Source organism: Podarcis muralis, chromosome 9 (assembly GCF_964188315.1).
Source record: "Podarcis muralis chromosome 9, rPodMur119.hap1.1, whole genome shotgun sequence".
In the NCBI taxonomy this organism is placed as follows: Eukaryota; Metazoa; Chordata; class Lepidosauria; order Squamata; family Lacertidae; genus Podarcis; species Podarcis muralis.
In genome coordinates, this window is record NC_135663.1 from 2,534,191 (window position 1) to 2,556,152 (window position 21,962).

Genomic DNA, 21,962 nt, shown 5'->3' on the forward strand with positions numbered 1-21,962 from the left:
ATTCAGCCTGATCTTTTATTTCCCTTCTCTCCCCCCCTCCCCTTTTATGAAGATTAACCGCTCTGAGACCCCACAGCTAATTCTCCCCTGGTCTCCTCACTGGCCCAAGTAGGACCAATTCAGCCAGCTAGCCCTGGGGATTATCTAATGCTTATTAGATGGGTTTCCCCTAAATTGATTTGAGAACTTTGAATTTTATTGTTATTCATGTTTTTATACTGTATTTTATGCTGTTTTTACAAATATGTGTTTTAAATTTGTTGTTAGCTGCCCTGAGCCTGGTTTTTGAACCAGGAAGGGCAGGGTATAAATAAAAATGTATTATTATTATTAATAATAATAATATTATTACCTGGGTTTATTGGTGGAGGGCCAACTGCCCTTACAGCTGCCTTGCCTGTGGATGCTCCAGTTGTGTAGCAGGTTGTGGACCAGTGAGGGAAGAGGACTGGGAAGGGGGGGGTGCGACCTCTTTCAGTAAGTCCGTGGGCTGAATAGAGGGGCTTGGGGGGCCACCACCCAGCCGTTGCATCTGTGGTTCCCCACACCTGTTTAGGACACAGACAAGTCAACCCACTTTCTGACCCCTCCTTCCAGGAAATGGGAAGGCGGAGACCCAGGAGTAGCCCACCAGAAGACCCCCACCAGCCTCCTCCTGACTCCGGATGGCAGTTTCCACAGCTTTGGCTACACCGCCAGGGACTACTACCACGACCTGGATCCTGACGAAGCTCGCGACTGGCTGTACTTTGAGAAGTTCAAAATGAAGATCCACAGCACTAGCGTGAGTTCAGCGGCTGAAGCCTCCTTGGGGGGCCAGGCAAGGCACAGTATCCCCGACTGATGGGATATGGAAGCAGTTTCAGGGCAGCCAACAAATTCCTCTCAGCCCTGAGGCTGAATATTTGAGCTCACAAGGACTGTTTGAAGGTGGAATGGTCGAGCCCCAGGAGGTTCTGGACTCTCTGTGCTGGGCCTGGGGGTTAACCCGAGCCACGCGGTCCAGGTCCGGTCCCGAATCCAAGGATTCCGTGAGGAGTCAGTCCGACAGGGCCAAGGCAGGAAACTGGGCTAGGTCAGGTACAGGATCACAGGCAGGTTCTGGCAAACAGCAACGTTGCTCCCGCAACCTGGGGCAGGGTCCGGCAGCCTTTTATCTTTGTCGGGGTAATGGCCGATCCTGATCCCCTGGTGTCTCACCTCCCTGTTTCGCCCAAAGGTGAGCACTGCTCCTGCGAGTACTCAGGTCTCTCCTTCTCTCAGACCTCAGTCTCTGCAGCTCAGGAGACGTCGGTGGGTTACTAGACCCAGAGGCCGCCTCAGCCTCTCCTGACCCAACCGGTAGTGGAGCAGCTGTAAGTGATGGCCCAGCTGGAGGCAACGAGGTCATCCTCGCATCTGGAGCCAGGGCAGGATCAGGCCCCTGACTCGGCCCAGCTGGTGCTTGTTGCAGGGGAACCTGGGCAGACTGGGACTCTTCAGAATCAGGCCCCAGACTAGGTTCAGATGCCGCCTGAGGCAAAGGATCCAGTGCGGACTGAGACTCCTCTGGCTCCGAGTCCGAGCCCAAGTCCCAGGCCATCACACCCTCCTTCCTTGAAGGTTTTTAAGCAGAGGTTGGGTGGCCATCTGTCACAGATGCTTTAGCTGAGATTCCTGCATTGCAAGGGGTTGGACTAGATGACCCCTGCAATGCAGGGATCCCAGCTAAAGAATCCCTAACAGATGCCCATCCAATCTCTGCTTAAAATCCTCCAGTGAAGGAAAGCAATTTGTGCAATTTGTATCCACGAGGCTTCAATCTATTCTGCTGTATTTATTTTGCAAGATGTTTGTTGCATTCTTTGTTGAGAACAACGCAGAAAAGGTGACCTTCAGTTTTCAGTCGCCCACAAGCCTCTCCTGGACGCTGGGTGCTCTTTATCCAAAATGAAAGCAGCCTCTCTCGTTTGTTTGTTTTTTCCTTTCCAAAGAGAGGTCTGATGATTGGTGTTGATATCTCTGAGCTCTCAGAGAGGATCAGGAACAAGTTAGGCAGGTTCTGATAACCCAAAGGCAGGAGTTGGTGATTCTAACCTGTTTGTGCACATCTGTTTTGTTAAGAATGCCATGTGAACACTTTGAATTAAGCTACTAAGAGGAAACCCGTTTGCCTTCAGGGAGATTCTGTCTGTTCCATTGGGCCATGACACAGATGATCTCCCAGGTGATCTTCAAACTCCCATGTGCAATTTGCAGCTGATGGCCATGTTGGAATATGGATAGATGCTAAGAGAAGATATATTTATTAGATACAGTCCTTCCTTCCTCATGTTTGTGAGTTCAGCAGAATGGTATCCCTTTCCATCTTAAAAGGGAAGCTTAGATAGGCTAGTTTTAGTGTTTACTTTTTGTTTGTTTGTTTTTTTATTAAAGATTTTCTTGTTTTACAAAAGTGTTTGCAATATCTCTCTCGTATTTTTTCCCCCATGTAACATTTTTACAAATCAGTTTCATTTGTTGAGACATTGGGAATTCAGGAGGCTTTAAGGCAGACTGGGTTCTCCTAGCATTACTCCATCTCTCCCCCTTAATATAACAATAAAAAACAAGGTAAAATTACATTTACTCACTCAGAATACTTCTTGAAGAGTAACAGAGCAGCTTTGCTCAGGCAGGCTGAAAAGGACAATTCGGTTACAAAGACACGCTTAAGGTAAAGGGTAAAGGGACCCCTGACCATTAAGTCCAGTCATGGCCGACTCTGGGGTTGCGGCGCTCATCTCGCTTTACTGGCCGAGGGAGCCGGCGTACAGCTTCCGGGTCATGTGGCCAGCATGACTAAGCCGCTTCTGGCGAACCAGAGCAGCGCACGGAAACGCCGTTTACCTTCCCGCCAGAGCGGTACCTATTTATCTACTTGCACTTTGACGTGCTTTCGAACTGCTAGGTTGGCAGGAGAAAGACACGCTTAAGACTAGCTTAAAAATGGAGTTGCAATGCCCTTGGGAAACCTGGCAGTCTGTCACGGGGTGGTGGTCTAGGTGGAAGCATGCAGATGGAGAAGGGAATATTTATGAGAGGCTCAAGGGGCCTGTGTATATCCACTTGAGGCTAGAAGCCGGCAGGAGTCCAGGTGAGATGTACGGTAACAAGGGGGCAGGGCGTGTCGGTGGGAGAAGATCAGGACCCTGGTCAGTTCCCCGTGGAGAAAGCCTACAAGGGAAGTAGCAAAGGACAAGCTTGCTCCCCTGGATGTCCAAAGACGGGGGCTGTTGAATGAACTGAGAGCAATCCATCTCTGTTTCCCTCCTCTTTTGCTAGGACTTAACCATGAAAACCGAACTGGAAGCAGTGAATGGGAAGAAGGTGCAGGCTCTGCAGGTCTTTGCGCATGCTCTCCACTTCTTTAAGCGACAAGCACTGCAGGTAAGGGGGGGGAAGAGACACCCAGAGGCGCATGTCCGTCATGCAGAGAAGTCACACAGAGGCAAAATTCGGCTGGGCGTGAAATAACTTTCTGCAATTGCCTGGAGAAGGCATTTGACCGGCTGGTGTTTCTCCTCCACCGAAATAATTTGTTACGGTCTCCTTTTTAGCCTCTCCCACAGTTTCTTCCCCACTCAGAGACCCCTTTTTGCTAATATTTCTTCTTCGCAGACTTGGGGCCCCTGTAGATGGCAGTTCCTTTGCAGGGGTTTTCTAAAACATGTTACTGATACAATAATAGTGCATTCGAGGTGGGTTTATACACCGGACATCATTCGGCTTTATTATATTTTTAAATTTTTATTGGAAATCTTATTTACAACATAACATAAACAGAAATCCTCCCTCATTAAACACGAACATAACAAACTATAAGCATAACATACAACAATACAAACAACCAAATAAAACACTTCCTTTATCCTGTATCTGGCCTCCTTATAAGAAGTAAATACTTATAAGCTGTTTCCTTTATGAATAATTATTAAGATTTTTCTAATTATAACTTAAATATCCACAAAGTCTCCTCCAGACATTAATTGAAACAAGTCCAGGTATGATTTTTAGGGCACTGTTTTGGGAAGTATTCTCTGCATTTTCCCCATGCTTTTTTGAAATTCTTGTCTAGTGTGATCTCTAATTGCCTCTTTTAATCTAGCCAGTTCATCATTCTGCTTTATTAGTTCTTCTGCAGTGCTTCCCCCAATGTTATTGCACTGTTGCCCTCTGGAGGGGCATCCACGCCCTATATTGCAGCTTACCCCCCCCCCCCCCATTACTTGTGTGCTGCAGTTAGGCTTAGAAAAAGCCCTTTGTTGCAATAGAAAGCTTCTTTTCCATTCTAATGCAAGCAGGGAACAGCAAGGTGAGGAAGAAACACTGTGGGATAGGTTTTCAGGACCCCTGTGCATGGACACACACACACACACACACAGCTTAGGACCAGAATAACCCAAAGAGCCACCTTCTCCCCTGTAAGCTTGCCTGATCACAAAGCTCAAATCAGCTACACAGGCCCTTCTCCAAGCTGAGGTAGGTGCCAACCGGAGAAGCAGCCTTTTCAGTGGTGGCCCCACATCTCCGATATCTCCCTCTCCAAACAGATTTGGGAGGCACCCGCGATATGGCAATTTCCAGGGCTGCAGCAGCACAGAAGAATGACTGGATTCAGGCAGTGCCAGGGAGAGAAGGGCAGAGAAGAGGGAAGAATTGGTGTTTGGATGTCACAGGAGGACCTTGAAGGTGGTGGTCCAAATTGTGTGGAGGAGGCAGCATTTGGGCTCCACTGCAGGCAGCAAAATATCATGGCCTGGCCTGGGACATGGCTGCCAGGCAGCTATCTGTGTGTTACCTTGCAACAACCTGCATTCCTTCCAGTTAGAAGTAGCAGTGAATGTCAGTGTTCGGAAAAGAAAAGGTTCTGACCTCCTTTTTACTCCCTTGCCTAGTCCTCAGACCTTAGTTGGCACAAAAGAGTCTTTGAGAAAGAGTATTCTTGCAGAGTGAAGGGACGTGGGTGGCGCTGTGGGTAAAAGCCTCAGCGCCTAGGGCTTGCCGATCGAAAGGTCAGCGGTTCGAATCCCCGCGGCGGGGTGTGCTCCCGCTGCTCGGTCCCAGCGCCTGCCAACCTAGCAGTTCGAAAGCACCCCCGAGTGCAAGTAGATAAATAGGGACCGCTTACTAGCGGGAAGGTAAACGGCGTTTCCGTGTGCTGCGCTGGCTCGCCAGATGCAGCTTTGTCACGCTGGCCACGTGACCCGGAAGTGTCTCCGGACAGCGCTGGCCCCCGGCCTATAGAGTGAGATGGGCGCACAACCCCAGAGTCTGTCAAGACTGGCCTGTACAGGCAGGGGTACCTTTACCTTTACCTTTTTATTCTTGCAGAGTATTGCTGCTTTTATTCTTAAAAAGTCTTCTTTTCCAACCACGGCTGACAGCTTTTACAAACACCAAACACAACCAGCTTTCTACCATCCATCCATCCAACCCAACACCCAACACTAACATTGACCACTCTATATATACCGGTACAATTTGGTGAAAGGTTTCATGAGTCATTGCAGGCCACTGACTCCTGCTGATTTAGTTCTTTTAGCATTAAAGAAACAGTGGCCAATTTTTAGCCGTGACAGTGAATAAGTTTGCCTCTCCTTCCTATGGTTGCTCCCTTCTTCCTCCGTTTCTTGGAGCCTGTGGAGAGTCAATGCCTCCTGCTTTGTTCCTTGTGACTTGCAGGAACTGAAGGACCAGTGCCCAGCCTTGCCAGAGAAAGATGCCATCCGGTGGGTGATCACTGTGCCAGCCATCTGGAAACAGCCTGCCAAGCAGTTCATGAGGGAGGCTGCCTACCTGGTGAGTGAAAAAGCCAATGCTCTTCTAGGCTGCATCAACAGAAGTCTAGTGTCCAGATCAAGGGAAGTCATAGTACTGCTCTCTTCTGCCTTGGCCAGACCACACCTGGAGTCCTCCTGTGTCCAGTTCTGGGCACCACAATTTGAGAAGGATGTTGACGAGCTGGAATGTGTGCAGAGGAGGGCAAGCAGGATGATCAAGGGTCTAGAAGCCAAGCCTTATGAGGAATGGTTGAAGGAGCTGGGTACATTTAGGCTGGAATAGAGGAGATATGATAGCCATCTTCACATATCTCAAGGCCCATCACATGGAAGATGGGGCAAGCTTGTTTTCTCCTGCTCTGGAGGGTAGGACATGAGCCAATGGCTTCAAGTTACAAGAAAGGGGATTCCAACTAAACATTAGAAGATGAGCCATTAAATAGGCCTGAGATGGTATTGTTATAGATGTTGTTGGGTCCAGTGATGGTGTTGTCTGGGTGTATACAGCAGCAAAGTTGGCATCTGGGTTTATTGCAGGCTCTGGTACCAGTGTCCATGTTAAGTCTGGTTGCTGTATTATTGTGGGCGAGGAACTGTTTAAGATTGGGTGGCTGTCGGTAGGCAATGAAAGGTCTTCCTCCCAGAGCTTGAGAAAGAGAACTGTCATTGTCTAGGACAGCGGTTCTCAACCTGTGGGTCCCCAGATGTTGTTGGACTACAACTCCCATCATCCCTGACCTCTGGTCTTGCTAGCTAGGGGTGATGGGAGTTGTAGTTCAACAACATCAGTCATTTTTGCAGTCATTTTAACACTTCAAAACACGACTTCCTTCCTCCTCTTTGTGTGGTTCCTTAAATTTATTTTTATCATTTCCTGCATATTCTAAATAAACTTAAATTATTCTTTTATTAATCTGCTTTAATTATATACTCTTGTAAAACTGCAGGTTGTTACAATAATCCTGCCAACGTCCTTATCTGTTTACAATTTGTTTGTAGATGTTCAATGAACCATTTCCATTCTTTTATAAAAAGTTGGTTATCTTGATTTCTTATTTTTCCGGTACGTTTTGCCATTTCTGCATATTCCATAAGTTTTTTGCATCCATTCTTCTTTCCTTAGGATTTCTTCTTCTTTCCATTTTCGAGCAAACAACATTCTTGCTGCTGTAAAATGCTCCAACTCAGATCCTCCAAGTGTCCCTATTTTCCAGGGACAACCCTGATTTACATAAGCTGTCCCAGTTTCTGATTTTATCTTGGAATGTCCACCTTTTCCTTTGTTGTTGTTGTTTAGTCCTTTAGTCGTGTCCGACTCTTCGTGACCCCCTGGACCAGAGCACACCAGGCACTTCTGTCTTCCACTGCCTCGCGCAGTTTGGTCAAACTCATGTTTGTAGCTTCGAGAACACTGTCCAACCATCTCGCCCCCTGTCGTCCCCTTCTCCTTGTGCCCTCCATCTTTCGCAACATCAGGGTCTTTTCCAGGGAGTCTTCTCTTCTCATGAGGTGGCCAAAGTCTTGGAGCCTCAGCTTCAGGATCTGTCCTTCCAGTGAGCACTCAGGGCTGATTTCTTTCAGAATGGAGAGGTTTGATCTTCTTGCAGTCCATGGGACTCTCAAGAGTCTCCTCCAGCACCATAAACCATTCTTCAGCGATCAGCCTTCTTTATGGTCCAGCTCTCGCTTCCATACATCACTACTGGGAAAACCATAGCTTTAACTATACGGACCTTTGTTGGCAAGGTGATGTCTTAGGGTGTCCCTATTTTCATTGGAGAAATGTTGGAAGGTATGGAGTTGTCAGACCTCTGAGCCATCTGAAGGAAGCCTTGTATAGGGAAGTTTTTTAATGTTTAATGTTTTATTATGTTTTTATATATGTTGGAATTTGCCCAGAGTGGATGGGGCTACCCAGTCAGATGGAAGGGGTATAAATAGTAAAACTACTGTTATGGAATAGGACGTCCTTATTTTCATCAGAGAAATGTTGGAGGGTGGCAAGAGTACTGTTGGCCCAGAAATGGAAGCAAGAAGAAATTCCGATGAAAGAAGAATGGCAGACAAAATTAATGGACTGTGCAGAATTGGATAAAATGACAGGAAGGATTCGAAACCTGCGGGACCAGAGTTTTACAGAAGATTGGAAGAAATATACGAATTATTTGAAGAGCAACTATAATCAACAAATTATGCTAGTAGGACTACAAGAAGTTTTGTAAGGAGGAATATATGTAATATTGCAAAGAAGAGAGACATTAGTTAGGATATTTAAATGTAACAGTGAAAGTATGAAATGTAAATGAAGTGGAAAAGATGGGAAAATTTTCAGATGTGATTGATGGAAGTCAAAAAATTGTATAAGATATAAAAGTATGTTTAATAATTGTTGAAAATGATATGTTAAAAAACTAATATATATATATATATATATATATATATATATATATATATATATATAGTTTAGTCGTTTAGTCGTGTCCAACTCTTCGTGACCCCCTGGACCAGAGCACGGCAGGCACTCCTGTCTTCCACTGCCTCCCGCAGTTTGGTCAAACTCATGCTGGTAGCTTCGAGAACATTGTCCCACCACCTTGTCCTCTGTCGTCCCCTTCTCCTTGTGCCCTCCATCTTTCCCAACATCAGGATCTTTTCCAAGGAGTCTTCTCTTCTCATGAGGTGGCCAAAGTCTTGGAGCCTCAGCTTCAGGATCTGTCCTTCCAGTGAGCACTCAGGGCTGATTTCTTTAGGAATGGATAGGTTTGATCTTCTTGCAGTCCATGGGACTCTCAAGAGTCTCCTCCTGCACCAGAATTCAAAAGCATCAATACTTTGGCGATCAGCCTTCCTTGTGGTCCAGCTCTCACTTCCATACATATATATAGGTGAAGGAATGTTGGAAGGCATGCAAACTGCCTTGCCCAATGAATTCTGCACTGCATATTTCTATGGATGATGTTAATCACTCCTCCAGGAGCGGCTGTTGCCAGGGGCTCTCCAGAGAGATTTTTGGGCTGTCTTCTGCAACGACTCCTTCCTCCCAGTGACCTCTTTTCTCTTCCTTCCTCCAGGCTGGGCTGGTTCCTTCAGAAAACCCTGAGCAGCTCCTGATTGCGCTGGAGCCAGAAGCAGCCTCCATCTACTGCCGCAAACTCCGCCTCAACCAGCTGATCGACTTGAGCTACAAGCCCCAGGCCAACGGACTCATGTCGGATCTGCCCATCGATTCCAGCTTCAGGCAGGGTAAGATGCAGGGATCCTGCGCTCTGGAGCGAGCCAGTGCAGCTGGTATAGCACCAGTGAATGTGATCCTGCGGTGAGGACCCCATAAGGAGTCTCGCTGTGGCATTCTGCACCCGCTGGAGTTTCTGGGTCAGTCTCAAGGGCAGCCCCACGTAGAGCAATAATCCAGTCTGGAGGTGACTGTCGCATGGATCACAGTGGCTAGGTCAGGGCAAGAGAGGTAAGGAGCCAACTGCTTAGCTTGGCGGAGATGAAAAAATGCCGCCTTTGTTATAGCTGCAATCTGCGCCTCCATGGAAAGGGAGGTGTCGAAGATTACACCCAAACTCTTAACAGACAGTGCTGGCACTAATTGCGCCCCCGCAAGAGATGGGAGAATATCTTGTGGCAGTGAGTTCCGCAGGTGGTGTGTGCATCTTCTACCCAGCTCCACCCAGTTTTCCCTCTTGGGCCTCCTATTCTCTGACGGAGTGGTTTTAAAAACAGTAAGAAAAGGGGGAAAGCATCAGAAGACAGTGGTTTAAATTAAGGTTTCCACACATCTGGTCTTTGTTTGATTTTATTAGCAGAACAAACCACAGTTAATAAAGAGCCCGTCTCACTGCAAACAGCTTCGCGGAGTCTTCTGCAGCTCTGCCTGTAGGAAAGAGAGCTGAGGGAGCCTTTCTGGAGTCCACCAGCATGTGCCATGCCTGAAGTTTCCAGGATCTGAACCACAGCGCCCCTCTCCTTCTAAGCAGAAGTTATTCAACCCCTGTCTCAGATCAACAGTCTTGGGACCCTTTCTGAACACAAAACCATAGAGATGATCTGCAGGGCCAGCCCTACAATTAGGATAGAATAGAATTTATTATTTATACCCCGCCCATCTGGCTGGGTTTCCCCAGCCACTCTGGGCAGCTTCCAACAAAGTATTAAAATACAGTGGTCTAAAAAAAATAAATTTAAAAAATACAGTGGTCTGTTAAACATTAAAAGCTTCCCTGAAGAGGGCTGCCTTCAGATGTCTTCTAAAAGTTGACATCTGATGAGAGGGCGTTCCAGAGGGCGGGTGCCACCACTGAGAAGGCCCTCTGCCTGGTTCCCTGAAACTTGGCATCTCGCAGCGAGGGAACCTCCAGGAGGCCGTCAGCGCTGGACCTCAGTGTCCGGGCAGAACAATGGGGGTGGAGACGCTCCTACAGGTATACTGGACCAAGTCCATTTAGGGCTTTAAAGGTCAGCACCATCTTCTAAAAGACAGATAGTTGTTTATTTCCTTGACATCTGATAGGATGTAAAAATACATTAAATTGTCACACATTAAAAACTTCCCTAAACAGGGCTTCCTTCACATGTCTTCTAAATGTCAGGTAGTTGTTGTTCTCTTTGACATCTGATAGGAGGGCATTCCACAGGGAGGGAGCTGTGTTCGGAAACTCCCTTATTTTGGCTGCTGGTCCCTTATTTTCGAGGCTGCTGGTCCCTTATTTTCAAATATGCAAGTTGACAGCTATGTCCCGCACGGATCCCGTTCGCAGCCCAAGCATCCACTGCAATTCTAAAGAAAGGCTTCTGTCTTGAAGCCAAGGGAGGGAAGCCGGAAGCCAGGAGATTCTCAAGAGGGAAGTTGTGGGGAAATGGCCTGTTTCCTGAAACCTTGGCCAGGTCAGGGAGCTTCCCTACATCTGTTTAGCCTTGGGGGGCGGGGGGCGGGGAAGACTTACTGTCCTCAGCCCCGCCACGGACCATCTGGCCTGCACTGTGGTGCTGCTTTTACCCAAGGCGCTCCAGATTTTGCTCGTGGTGACTCCAGAACAACTTCAGATTGCTGAGCATTGCTCCTGGACTTCTGCAGAGTGATCCCAATCTCCCCATTTCCTTGCCCAAACGATTTTTGCAACCATTGGTCCGATGGAGGAGAGAGTCAGATCTTGAGTCTCTGCCTCATTTATTAGTGGTGTTAGCTGTGATTCCTGCATTGCAAAGGGTTGGACTAAATAACAACAACAACAACAACAATAATAATTTATACCTCGCCCATCTGGCTGGGTTTCCCCAGCCACTCTGGCAGCTTCCAACAAAATATTAAAATACAGTAATGCATCAAACATTAAAAGCTTCCCTGAACAGGGCTGCCTTCAGATGTCTTCTTAAAGTCTGGTGGTTGTTTTTCTCTTTGACATCTGGTGGGAGGGAGTTCCACAGGGTGGGTGCCACTACTGAGACTCTTGGGGGGCCCCTTCCATTTCTACAGTTCCATGCAGAGCTTTTTTTCCTGGGGGTACACAGGGGTATGCACCCCCCAAACATTATGTGTATCTTTGTGCTTTTGTCCATTTACTGTATTTATTTCCCCCCCGATTTGAAATATAAAATGTTGGTTTTTTCTTGAGTCAAAATGAGAGTACCCCCAAACATATATATATATATGGTAAAGGTACCCAGTCGGGCCAGTCGTGTCCGACTCTAGGGTTGTGCGCCCATCTCACTTAAGAGGCCAGGGGCCAGCGCTGTCCGGAGACACTTCCGGGTCACGTGGCCAGCGTGACGAAGCTGCTCTGGCGAGCCGGCACCAGCTCAGCACACGGAAACGCCGTTTACCTTCCCGCTATAAAGCGGTACCTATTTATCTACTTGCGCTAAGGGGTGCTTTCGAACTGCTAGGTGGGCAGGAGCTGGGACCGAAAGACGGGAGCTCACCCCACCGTGGGGATTCGAACCGCCGACCATGCGATCGGCAAGTCCTAGGCACTGAGGTTTTACCCACAGCGCCACCCACGTCCATATATATATATATATATATATATATATATATATGAAAAAAGCACTGGTTCTATGATTCTCAGCCCGAGAGGTTTCTGAAGGCAAGAACACCCCTCTGTGTATCTGCTTCTCTCCAGCTCCCTTCTGTGCTCTTCCTAATAAGATGATGCCAAAGGCCAGAGGCAGAGTTCCTGCATTGCAGGGGGCCAGACTAGATGGCCTTTGGGTGCCCTTCTGACTCTAGAATCCTAGGACCCTTTGGAGCACTGGGGTTACATCTAAGCTGAAAAGCATGAAATGCCAACCCAAGAGTCCAGTTAAAACCATACCTGGACACACACTGTGTTTTCTTTCAGCTTTCAATTATTGTTTACCTTCAACTATAATAATAATAATAATAATAATAATAATAATAATAATAATAATAATAATAATTTTATTTATACCCCACCCTCCCCAGCCAAGACCGGGCCCAGGGCGGCTAACACCAGGCATAAAAACAATTGATTGAAATACAACTTAAAAAACAAGATTAAAATACAACATTAAAATGCAGCCTCATTTCAGTAGAAACTCAAATCAAAAACTTTTGGGGGAATGAAAACGTCAAATTTTCACCAAGGCCAACTATCCAGACTGGTCCTACGTGGGCCAGAAAAAAAGCCAGGGAAGTCCCCAAATAGGAGTTCCATCACAGAAGGAGAAAGGAAAGAGGGGAAGGGAATCAAGTTGATTCCAAGCCAAAGGCCAGGTGGAATAACTCTGTCTTTCAGGCCCTGCGGAAAGAAATCAGATCCTGCAGGGCCCTGGTCTCATGAGACAGAGCGTTTCACCAGGCCGGGGCCAGTGTTGAGAAGGCCCTGGCTCTGGTTGAGGCTAATCTGACTTCCTTAGGGCCCGGGACCTCTAGGGTGTTGCTATTTATGGACTTTAAGGTCCTCCGCGGGGCAGAACGTGGAGAGGCGATCCCATAGGTACGAGGGTCCTAGCCCCCCCGCCGAAGAGTTAGTGTGACCTGGAAGCTTGCACCTTGTACTTTCATCTACAACTAGTCCAATTGAAACTCCCTGGGTGACCGTGGGCCAGCGACTCGCTCTCAGTCCAAACTACCTCGCAGGGTTGTTTTGAAGACGACATGGGGAGGTGGAGAGTCGTACGCCACCTTGTGCCGCTTGGAGGACTGGTGGGATATAAATAAATAATAAAGAAAAGAAAAGAATAGGAGCTGGATAGCTCAGTCGGTTACGAGTGTGGTACTGATAATGCCAAGATTGTAGGTTCGATCCCTGTGTGGGACAATCACATTTTCCTCCATTGCAGGGCATTGAAGATCTTCAGGGTCCATTCTATGGTTATAAAACAAAACAACGAAGGGATTATTCCATTTCCTCTCTCTCTGTGTGTGTGTTTTCCCCATCTTGCTGCTGCCTTACTTTCCGATTCATCTCCCTGCAGCCCGAGAACAACTTCGCCGTTCCAGACACAGCCGCACTTTCCTGGTCGAGTCCGGGATGGGAGAGCTCTGGTCCGAAATGCAGACAGGTAGGAAAAGCCAGGGGGGCAATTCATTTCCCCCCCAAAAAATTTCCCCTCCCCATTTTTTTATTGATTTTCACACAATTATAAACAAATAAACATAAATCATAACCTTATTAAAGTTACACTTATTAACATTGTTAATTGACTTCCTCGTTTCCCCTTGGTTGAATTTCAATGTATATCCTTTTAACGGTTTTCCAAATAAAGTTCTTATAAATTTAACTTGAACAATTAACATCCTTGATTCTTTTCGTTTCTAGATTAAACATGTGAATTCTTAACTTAACTTATGTAAAATCCTAAGCCAATCAAGTACCTGCAAGATTTTTCCAATTAGTTTAACTTAACATATTTAACCCCCCGACTTCCTTCAGTTCCAGTCTCTGATTTCTCTGAGAATGCTGTTTTCTGCATGTTACAAAGTTGTATAGATCCTCAAACTATTTAGCTGATTATTATCAATAACAAATGTGTGAATGTTTATTCAAAGCCAGCCAAGGAGTCCAGTTCGCTTTGTTGCGTCTTCAAATACTTTGTAAAGGGTTCCCATTCATCTTTAAAATCTCAGTTATCCTTGTTCCGTAGCTTATATGTCAGTTTTGCCAGTTCTGCATAGTCCATCCATTTTTCTTGCCATGATTCTTTATAGTTGGGGTTTCTTCAGTCTTCCATCCTTGTGCTATTAGAACTCTCGCGGCCGTTGTTGCATACATCTGGACTCTCCTTCCTTGGAGGTTTCTCAGCAGAGGTTGGAAGGCCATCTGTCATGGATGCTTCAGCTGAGATTCCTGCATTGCAGGCGGTTGGACTAGACGTCCCTCAGGGGTCCCTGCTAATTCTATGATTCTGTGATTCCTTTCCCAAACCTGGCATCACCACCTTCTTTCCTTCTTCCCGCAGGGGACCGCTACATCGTGGCCGACTGTGGCGGAGGGACGGTCGATCTGACCGTGCACCAGATTGAGCAGCCGCAGGGGACCCTCAAGGAGCTCTACAAAGCGTCAGGTGAGGGGGGGCTGGGGAGAGTCCACAGAGCAAGGCCACCTTCAAGGAAGTCCAGGGCTGCAGGTGGAGGAGAAAGGCAAACTTATCTCATTCACGCTTTCCGAAACCCTGTGGAATCTGAAACACAGAATTCGTACTTCTCCGAATTTTGCGATGCAGTTCTCCGGCAAAACAATGTGTGCAAGAATGCACGTGACTGTGGTAAAGCGTGGCTAAAACTGCATATAACTATGGTAAGGAGAGCATGGGAAAGGAATCTGCTAGTGAAAACGACATTAAGAAGTTATTCATACTGGGGGGGGGGGGGAATTGCTTTGCAGAAATGTGCAAACAGTTGTACCTTGGAAGTCGAACGGAAGTCTGTTTGTCTTCCAAAATGTTTGAAAACCAAATCACAGCTTCTGATTGGCTGCAAGTAGCTCCTGCAGTCAATCAGAAGCCGCGGAAGCCCCGTTGGACATTTGGGTTCCAAAAAAATGTTCGCAAACCGGAACAGTCAATGTTTGCGGTGTTCAGGAGCCAAAACGTCCGAGTTCCAAGGCGTTCGGGACCCAAGGTACAACTGTATTTTGCAAAATTCCACACAAACATGACCGCAGCCCTGAACTTTCATGTAAGCTGTGCAGTTTTGCAGCTTTGAAAGGCAGCTGGGTTTGTGCCCAAGTTTGTTTCCCACCCAGCTATTTGGCTGGAACGGCCATTCCTGGATTCCAGGGCTGTTTGAAGCTGGCCTCCCCTTTTGGTGTTCTGATGTTAGGGTTCCACCCAGTGGCTGAAACTGAAATAGCAAGCAAGAGGCGAAATAAGAAGGAAAATCAAAGCCTTTATTTGAAAGTGGAAATGCAAATGTCTGGGACTCACTGCATTCTTCGGATAGGTAAAGGTAAAGGGACGCCTGACCATTAGGCCCAGTCGTGACCGACTCTGGGGTTGCGGCGCTCATCTCACTTTATTGGCCGAGGGAGCTTCCGGGTCATGTGGCCAGCATGGCTAAGCCGCTTCTGGCGAACCAGAGCAGCGCACGGAAACGCCGTTTACCTTCCCGCCGGAGCGGTACCTATTAATCTACTTGCACTTTGCTGTGCTTTCAAACTGCTAGGTTGGCAGGAGCAGGGACTGAGAAACGGGAGCTCACCCTGTCGCAGGGATTCGAACCACGACCTTCTGATCAGCAAGTCCTCGGCTCTGTGGTTTAACCCACAGCGCCACCCGCATCCCTTATTCTTCAGATAGGTTGTTCATATTTGCAACAACACCTTAAGGAAGTGCATTCCTTAGCTCAGGGGGCTATCCTAGACAGTGCCCTGACCTTTGGGAGTGCAGAAAACACACACAGAGGCTAGCATCTCTTAGGCCCTGAAAGCCCCATATCCTTCATGCCATTATTATTATTATTATTATTATTATTATTATTAGCCCACCTTTTTCCTCCAAGGAGCTCAAGAAGGCACACATGGTTTCCCATTTCCTCATTCTGTCCCACAAGCCTGCAAAGTAGGCTAGGCTGAGAGGCAGCCCAAGGTCCCAACCAGCAAACTGCATGTTGTGAGGATTCGAACCCTGGCCTCTGAAGCCCTAGTTTGACACGCTAGCCACTGTGCGGTGCTGCCCCTCTCCCTTGCTCCTTTGACCTTCCCTCTCCCGTCGCTGCCTTCCAGGAGGTCCTTACGGGGCCGTGGGGGTGGACTTGGCCTTCGAGAAACTTCTCTGCCAGATCTTTGGCGAGGACTTCATCGCCACCTTCAAGGCCAAGCGCCCGGCGGCCTGGGTTGACCTGACCATCGCGTTCGAGGCCCGCAAGCGGACGGCTGCCCCTCACCGCGCCAACTCCCTCAACATCTCCCTGCCCTTCTCCTTCATCGACTTTTACCGGAAGCACCGGGGACAGAACGTGGAGACGGCTCTGAAGCGCAGCAGGTGAGGGTCCCAGAGGGTTGGGTGAAAATGGGGGTTGGGATAGATGGCCACTGGGGTCCCTCCTCACTCTCGGATGACCTTGGCCCTGGCAGGGATAAAAGGATCACAATTCCACTGCCCCACCCCAAGTTCTTTCCCCTTTTGTTAAAAAACGGAGGCCTTCTTTCAGTAGGACACCATCAGGGCAGTGTAGATTGGTCATTGCAATTAGACTAAAACAGCATAAAATGAAGCAGAAAGATTGAATGGTCTCAGGATCTCGGACATACTATCTGTTATGTACTGAAGTTCTCACCCTGGGCCAGCAGGGGGATACTGTAGATAGTTTTCACTCAGGTCCACATATGCAAATAAGGGATCGAAAGTGACATTCAGTGATCGGATAGTTACAGAAAGTGGTTACTGTTGCGTTGTAGTGGAGCTCTATATAAGCAGGCTGGCTGAACCCTTCAGTTCGGTTCTGTTCTGGCCTGTGAATAAACAAGAGCTGTTTGAAGAATCGCTGTGTCGTCTGATATGTTCACCCACAACTTAACACTATCCATCTAGAGCAATGGGAGAAACTCTGGCGAGAGGATATACGATTTACTGCCTCATATACAATTAAAGAAAATTTTGTAAAGATGTTCTATAGGTGGTACTTAACGCTAGTTAAGTTGGCAAAGATATATAAATTGAAATCCAACCTCTGTTGGAGATGTGGTGGAGAAATAGGAACAATACATATGTGGTGGAGGAAATTAAGAAATTTAGGATAGTAGTACATGAAGAACTAAAGAAGATGTTGAAAATATCAATAGCAAAGAAACCACAGACATATCACCTTGGATTGATAGATGAAGAGATACCACAGGGGGAAATTGCTGCTAGGTGGAAGTCACAAACTATACCTACAAAGGAGGAATGGATTTGTAAACTAAATGAATATTTAATTTTGGCAAAATTAACTGCTATAATAAGAAATCAGTCAAATCAAAAATTTAAAAAGGAGTGGAAATGTTTTGATGAATATATGGCAAAATATTGCTCAAAAAAAGATACGCTAATATGCCTAGATTAAAATGTGAAGCACTGATTGGAAGAAAAATTAGTAAGGAAAGATAACATGACTATATAGATGATTTGAGAAGACTGTAGAATGGAAAGATTATTGTAAATTGTATAATGTGGAGGAAATCGAGTGGGGGCGGAGGGAAGTGGGAGGAAGGAGAAAAGAATAATATGATGCTTTGGGGAAATATAAATGTAAATTTAAGGGGGGATGGGGAGGAAATAGTATTGGTTTTGGTACATCTGTATTGTAATGTGATATGTGAAAACCAATAAATAAATAAATAAATAGCAAAAATTACACAAAAAACACAAAACAAATAAAAATGTATAAGTAATCTCTTTTCTGGCTTCTCCAGCGTGAACCTGGTGAAGTGGTCCTCACAAGGGATGCTGCGCATGTCCTCTGAAGCCATGAACGAGCTCTTCCAGCCGACCATCAGCCAGATTATCACACACATCGGTGAGTCCCCCAATTAGAGTGCTCGGCTGCGTGCAGAAACTCAAGCTGGGTGCCAACCCTCTTTCCCCTGTGGGCAATGCCCTGAAATGGGCAAAAGGACAAAACGTGTGTCAGTTTGTGAGTGTGGATAGCTTCGTTGGTAGAGAATGAACCACTTAAACTCAAATGTTGTGAGTTCGAGTCCCGCATTGGGCAAAAGATTCCTGCGTTGCAGGGGATGGACCAGATGATCCTCAGGGTCCCGTCCAATTCTATATTGATATCATTTTGCTGGTCAGTTCCACCAACTTGCAGCCTGATCCTGCGGACAGCCGCAAGGCCCAAGTGTGAGACTCCCAAAGTCCCCCTGGCCTGTGCTCTTGCTGCCCTCCAAGTGTCCATATTTTCCAGGGACAGTCTCGGACTTACAGAAGCCACCCCGGTTTCTAATTTGATCCCAAAATGTCCCACTTGGACCTTCCTATTTTCATCAGAGATTTGTTGGTGGGTATGGAGTTATGCAACCCACAAGCCAAGGAGATAGGCAAGTATACAACTTTTTAGACACTTTTAGAAGACAGTCTTGTATAGGGAAGGCGGTTTTTTTATATGTTTAATGCTTTATTATATTTTTATATAAGGGACACGGGTGGCACTGTGGGTTAAACTACAGAGCCTAGGACTTACCGATCAAAAGGTCGGCGGTTCGAATCCCCACGACGGGGTGAGCTCCTGTTGCTCGGTCCCTGCTCCTGCCAACCTAGCAGTTCGAAAGCACGTTAAAGTGCAAGTAGATAAATAGGTACCGCTCCAGCGGGAAGGCAAACAGTGTTTCCGTGCACTGCTCTGATTCACCAGAAACGGCTTAGTCATGCTGGCCACATGACCCGGAAGCTATACGCCGGCTCCTTCGGCCAATAAAGCGAGATGAGCGCCGCAACCCCAGAGTCAGCCACGACTGGACCTAATGGTCAGGGGTCTCTTTACCGTTTACCTTTATATTTTTATATCCAGTGGTACTCTCAAACTTAATCTGTTACGGGAGTCCGTTCGACTCCCGAAACCGTTTGAAAACCAAGACACGGCTTCTGATTGGCTGCAGGAGCTTCCTGCACTCAAGCAGAAACCGCGTCGGACGTTCAGCTTCCGAGAAACGACCACAAACCGGAACACTTACGTCTGAGTTTGCGGCGTTGGGGAGTCAATTTGTTTGACAACTCAGCTGTTCGAGAACCAAGGTACCACTGTATGTTGGAAGCTGTCCAATCGGATGGTTTCATACAAGTAATAAAATTATTATTTTCATGGAACAGGACATTCCAATTTTCACCAGAGAAACGTTGGAGGGTATGCAGTTGGGGGCAGCAATGCTTCTGAATCCCAGTTGCTGGAAACTGCAGGAGCGGTCTTGTGTTCAAATCCTGCTTGCTGGTTTCCCGTAGGCATCTGGCTGTGAGAACAGGATGCTGAACTAGATAGGATGTTGCCCTGATCCTGCAGGCTCCTCTAAGGTTCTTTCTGCTGACAGTGAGCCTACCAGTCAGGTGTGGAGGGTCAGAAAAGCCTCAGCTCTGCCCCAGAGCCTTGACAGAATTACTGTTTTTGGGGGACAGGAGGCGGGCGTGGGTGGAGGACTCCCTGGTCCTGAATGGGGTCACTGTGCTCCTGAAGGACCAGGTGTGCAGCCTGGGAGTCATTTTGGACTCACTGCTGTCCATGGATGCACAGGTCAATTCTGTGTCCAGGGCAGCTGTCTACCAGCTCCACCTGGAACGCAAGATGAGACCCTATCTGCCTGCGGACCGTCTCGCCAGAGTGGTGCATGCTCTGGTTATCTCCCGCTTGGACTACTGCAATGCACTCTATGTGGGGCTACCTTTGAAGGTGACCCAGAAACTACAACTAATCCAGAATGCGGCAGCTAGACTGGTGACTGAGTGGCCGCCGAGACCATGTAGCACCGGTCTTGAAAGACCTACACTGGCTCCCAGTATGTTGGTGCTGACCTTGAAAGCCCTAAACAGCCTTGGCCCAGTATGCCTGAAGGAGTGTCTCCACCCCCATCGTTCAGCCCAGACACTGAGGTCCAGCGCTGAGGGCCTCCTGGCGGTTCCCTCACTGCGAGAAGCCAAGTTACAGGGAACCAGGCAGAGGGCCTTCTCGGTGGTGGCACCTGCCCTGTGGAACGCCCTCCCACCAGATGTCAAAGAGAAAAATAACTACCAAACTTTTAGAAGACATCTGAAGGCAGCCCTGTTTAGGGAAGCTTTTAATGTTTAATAGGTTATTGTATTTTAGTGTTTTGTTGGAAGCCGCCCAGAGTGGCTGGGGAAACCCAGCCAGATGGGCGGGGTATAATTATTATTATTATTATTATTATTATTATTATTATTGACAGTTACTGGCTTCAAAATGGAACCTTGCCAAGTTTTTCCACCCTCCTTTTGACCCTGTGGCCTGTCCACCTCCCACTGTCCCCTCTCTCCCTTCAGGTGACCTCATGAAGAAGCCGGAAGTCAAAGGTATCAAGTTCCTCTTCCTGGTGGGAGGTTTTGCCGAGTCCTCGATGCTGCAGCACGCGGTTCAGTCGGCCTTCAGCGCCGTCTGCCGGGTCATCATCCCGCAGGACGTGGGCCTGACCATACTGAAAGGCGCGGTGCTCTTCGGCCTGGACCCCACCATCGTCCGCGTGAGGCGCTCCCCTCTGACCTACGGCGTGGGGGTGCTCAACAAGTTCGTGGAGGGCAAGCACCCCAGGGAGAAGCTGCTGGTCAAGGAAGGGAAGAACTGGTGCACCGACATCTTTGAGAAGTTTGTCTCCGTGGACCAGTCCGTGGCGCTGGGCGAGGTGGTGCAGAGGAGCTACTGCCCCGCGCGGGTCGGGCAGCGGAAGATCATCATCAACATCTACTGCTGTGGCACCGACGACGTGGTCTACATCACCGACCCCGGGGTCAGGAAATGCGGTACCATCAGCCTGGACCTGGATGAGTTGGAGGAGCCCAGCTCTCCGAAGAAGAGCAGGAGGGAGATCCGAGCCAGCATGCAGTTTGGAGACACTGAGATCAAGGTGGCAGCCATGGACGTCCAGACGTCAAAGACCGTGAGAGCTTCTATCGATTTCCTTTCCAACTGATGCCCTGGACATTTGAGGCCTTGGAGGAGGAAGAAGAAGGGGTTTGGCTAAAGTCCTTCTCCTCCTCTCCTCTGTGGATTTTTCTGGTTGAGTCATGTCAGACTTGGGAAGAAATCCAGCACAGGTCCAGAAACACATCCTCTTCGCTTCAACTCGCCAAAGAAAGGAAAGCTGGAATACCAGGTGGACCCTTTCATCTCTCCCATCGTTAGTCTTGGTCTTTGGTGGTGGCAACTGGATCACAGTCATGTATTATCTTCTCAGGACTCTAGAAGAGAGCAGAGGGGTGGGCAGCTTTGCAGGCCAGCAGTAAAAAACGCCAAAGAGAGAAATTCTGCTGCGGTTGGTCCCATAACCTTTCCTTCCATTTCCCTTCAGGTTTTGGAGAGACAATTTTGCGTGCAATGATGGGCCTTGCAGATGGAATGGTCCTGGATGCAGCAGCAGCCCTTCATTCAAGACCATAATTTAACTAACGGGGAGTTGGAAATTTCACCTAGCAGCGTCATCATGGGAAGAAGAAATACGATATCCACATTCCATTCAATGCAACTCCCCCACTCCTAGGAATTGCCATATTTCAAAAAGTAAAAACTAGGACATTCCGGAAAACCCCAAAGTTGTTAAGCTGTTTCTTCTTCTTCTTTTTTTACAAAAACACCAAAAAAACCACTGCAATTTTTCAACTGTCTTGCCTAAGATCCAGGACAAAGCGACGCCTTCCGGAGACATGAAGTGTTTACATAATAATATCCTTAAATATTGTTGGGTTCACACACACACACACACACACACACACACACACACACACACACAAAGCATCTCAATGCACAAGGTGTTGGATAATTAACAAAACTGCACAAGCAAAAAATGGAAAGATTCTGTGCTTTTGCATGGGGAACAGGATAGGCATTTAAGCCAACAGTGAATAACAATGTATGTCTGAAGCATGTATATTTGGACCTACCTTCCATTTTAGAGGAAGACTGGCATGGCTTTAGCTGGGTCTCCCCAACCTGTGTCTTGGACTGCCAATCCCATCGGCGGCATCCAATGGGTACCAGTGTGAACAGCAGGTGGAGCA

The 21,962-nt window shown here is 47.6% G+C and overlaps 1 protein-coding gene across 2 annotated transcripts in view; it reads left to right on the forward strand.

Annotated features, from left to right (window-relative positions):
* The window catches only part of HSPA12B (heat shock protein family A (Hsp70) member 12B), a 42,984-nt gene extending 21,300 nt beyond the window's left edge, over nt 1–21,684 (forward strand). For both annotated transcript variants that reach the window (XM_028744464.2, XM_028744465.2), the window contains exons 5-13: nt 598–784; nt 3,304–3,408; nt 5,704–5,820; nt 8,873–9,044; nt 13,245–13,331; nt 14,229–14,333; nt 15,992–16,250; nt 17,660–17,763; nt 20,235–21,684. In XM_028744464.2, coding sequence (XP_028600297.2) covers nt 598–784; nt 3,304–3,408; nt 5,704–5,820; nt 8,873–9,044; nt 13,245–13,331; nt 14,229–14,333; nt 15,992–16,250; nt 17,660–17,763; nt 20,235–20,878 — 1,780 coding nt within the window. In that variant the 3' untranslated portion in view covers nt 20,879–21,684. The remainder of the gene's footprint in view (nt 1–597; nt 785–3,303; nt 3,409–5,703; nt 5,821–8,872; nt 9,045–13,244; nt 13,332–14,228; nt 14,334–15,991; nt 16,251–17,659; nt 17,764–20,234) is intronic.
* Nucleotides 21,685–21,962: the final 278 nt, after the last annotated feature.